The sequence below is a fragment of the Phytophthora parasitica genome (genome assembly GCF_000247585.1).
Source record: "Phytophthora parasitica INRA-310 unplaced genomic scaffold supercont2.42, whole genome shotgun sequence".
NCBI classification, from domain to species: Eukaryota; Oomycota; class Peronosporomycetes; order Peronosporales; family Peronosporaceae; genus Phytophthora; species Phytophthora nicotianae.
Genome location: NW_008649028.1, coordinates 123,769 through 124,608, shown reverse-complemented (window position 1 = coordinate 124,608; position 840 = coordinate 123,769). Strand labels below are relative to the sequence as shown.

The following is an 840-nucleotide window of genomic DNA, read 5'->3' as shown; positions in this document are numbered from 1 at the left end:
ACGCTCTACACCGTGTGTACGACGCATTACTTCCACACCGACGTCGTGACCCTGCACGCTTGGAGGTAAGTCTCACCATCCTGGCTTCAAATCTTCGTCCAGCTGCTTATTACCTCTCTCTCTCTTCGTCAGGAATCTCGTCCGGTCAACACCGATCGTTCGACTGGACAGCCTCCATCTGCAGCGAGTCTTCAGCCACCGTCCGGAACTTCTCATCCCATGGATCCTGAACCAACGTCAACGCCTGCGGCTCTTCCTACTACCAACTACAACTCGATCCTCAGCACTGGTCCCCGTAGCTTCTCCAGCTCACGCCGAGCCTTCGGAGGAGTTAACCGAGAATTCACAGCGCGATCTTCTTGCTGAGTCGGCTGACGCAACGGTAGCCTTCATGAGGACTGTTCTCTTGCCGTACTTGACGCTGATGGCACGGCACCAAGTCCAGCTCAGCATCTCGCCTCCTCGTCAGAGCGACGTTCGTTCCCAGCGACGTCTCAATGACGCCCTTGGCTTCGACCACGTGCTAGTGGCGGTTCAACCTTTGTTTGACACGTTGCCAGATCTTCCCCATGCAGTCGATGAGCTCACCGCTCAACTCAAGATCTCCCGAGAGGAAGCTGCCGCTGCCAAGCGTCTACTCGTTCCTGTCCAACAAGCCGACAGCTGAGTAGAACGAGCTTCAAGCGAAGATCAAGCACCTCAAGTCGGCGAACGTTCACATTGGCTCCCTTCTCGAAAAGAGTAAGGAGTCGATGGACGTGTGGTGGAGTGGGATTCGCAAAATCGCGTTGCGATCCACTCAGACACACAGTGCCCTGGACTGCCGACTGACGGAGGGGG

The 840-nt window shown here is 56.2% G+C and overlaps 1 protein-coding gene across 1 annotated transcript; it reads left to right on the top strand.

The window, feature by feature from the left end:
- Positions 1-391: 391 nt before the first annotated feature.
- PPTG_14582 (hypothetical protein) lies at positions 392-667 on the top strand (the record flags this gene model as incomplete). Its single annotated transcript, XM_008911500.1, has 1 exon — positions 392-667. One exon carries the CDS (start codon positions 392-394, stop codon positions 665-667), a length of 276 nt encoding a protein of 91 aa, XP_008909748.1.
- Between the last annotated feature and the right edge of the window lie 173 nt (positions 668-840).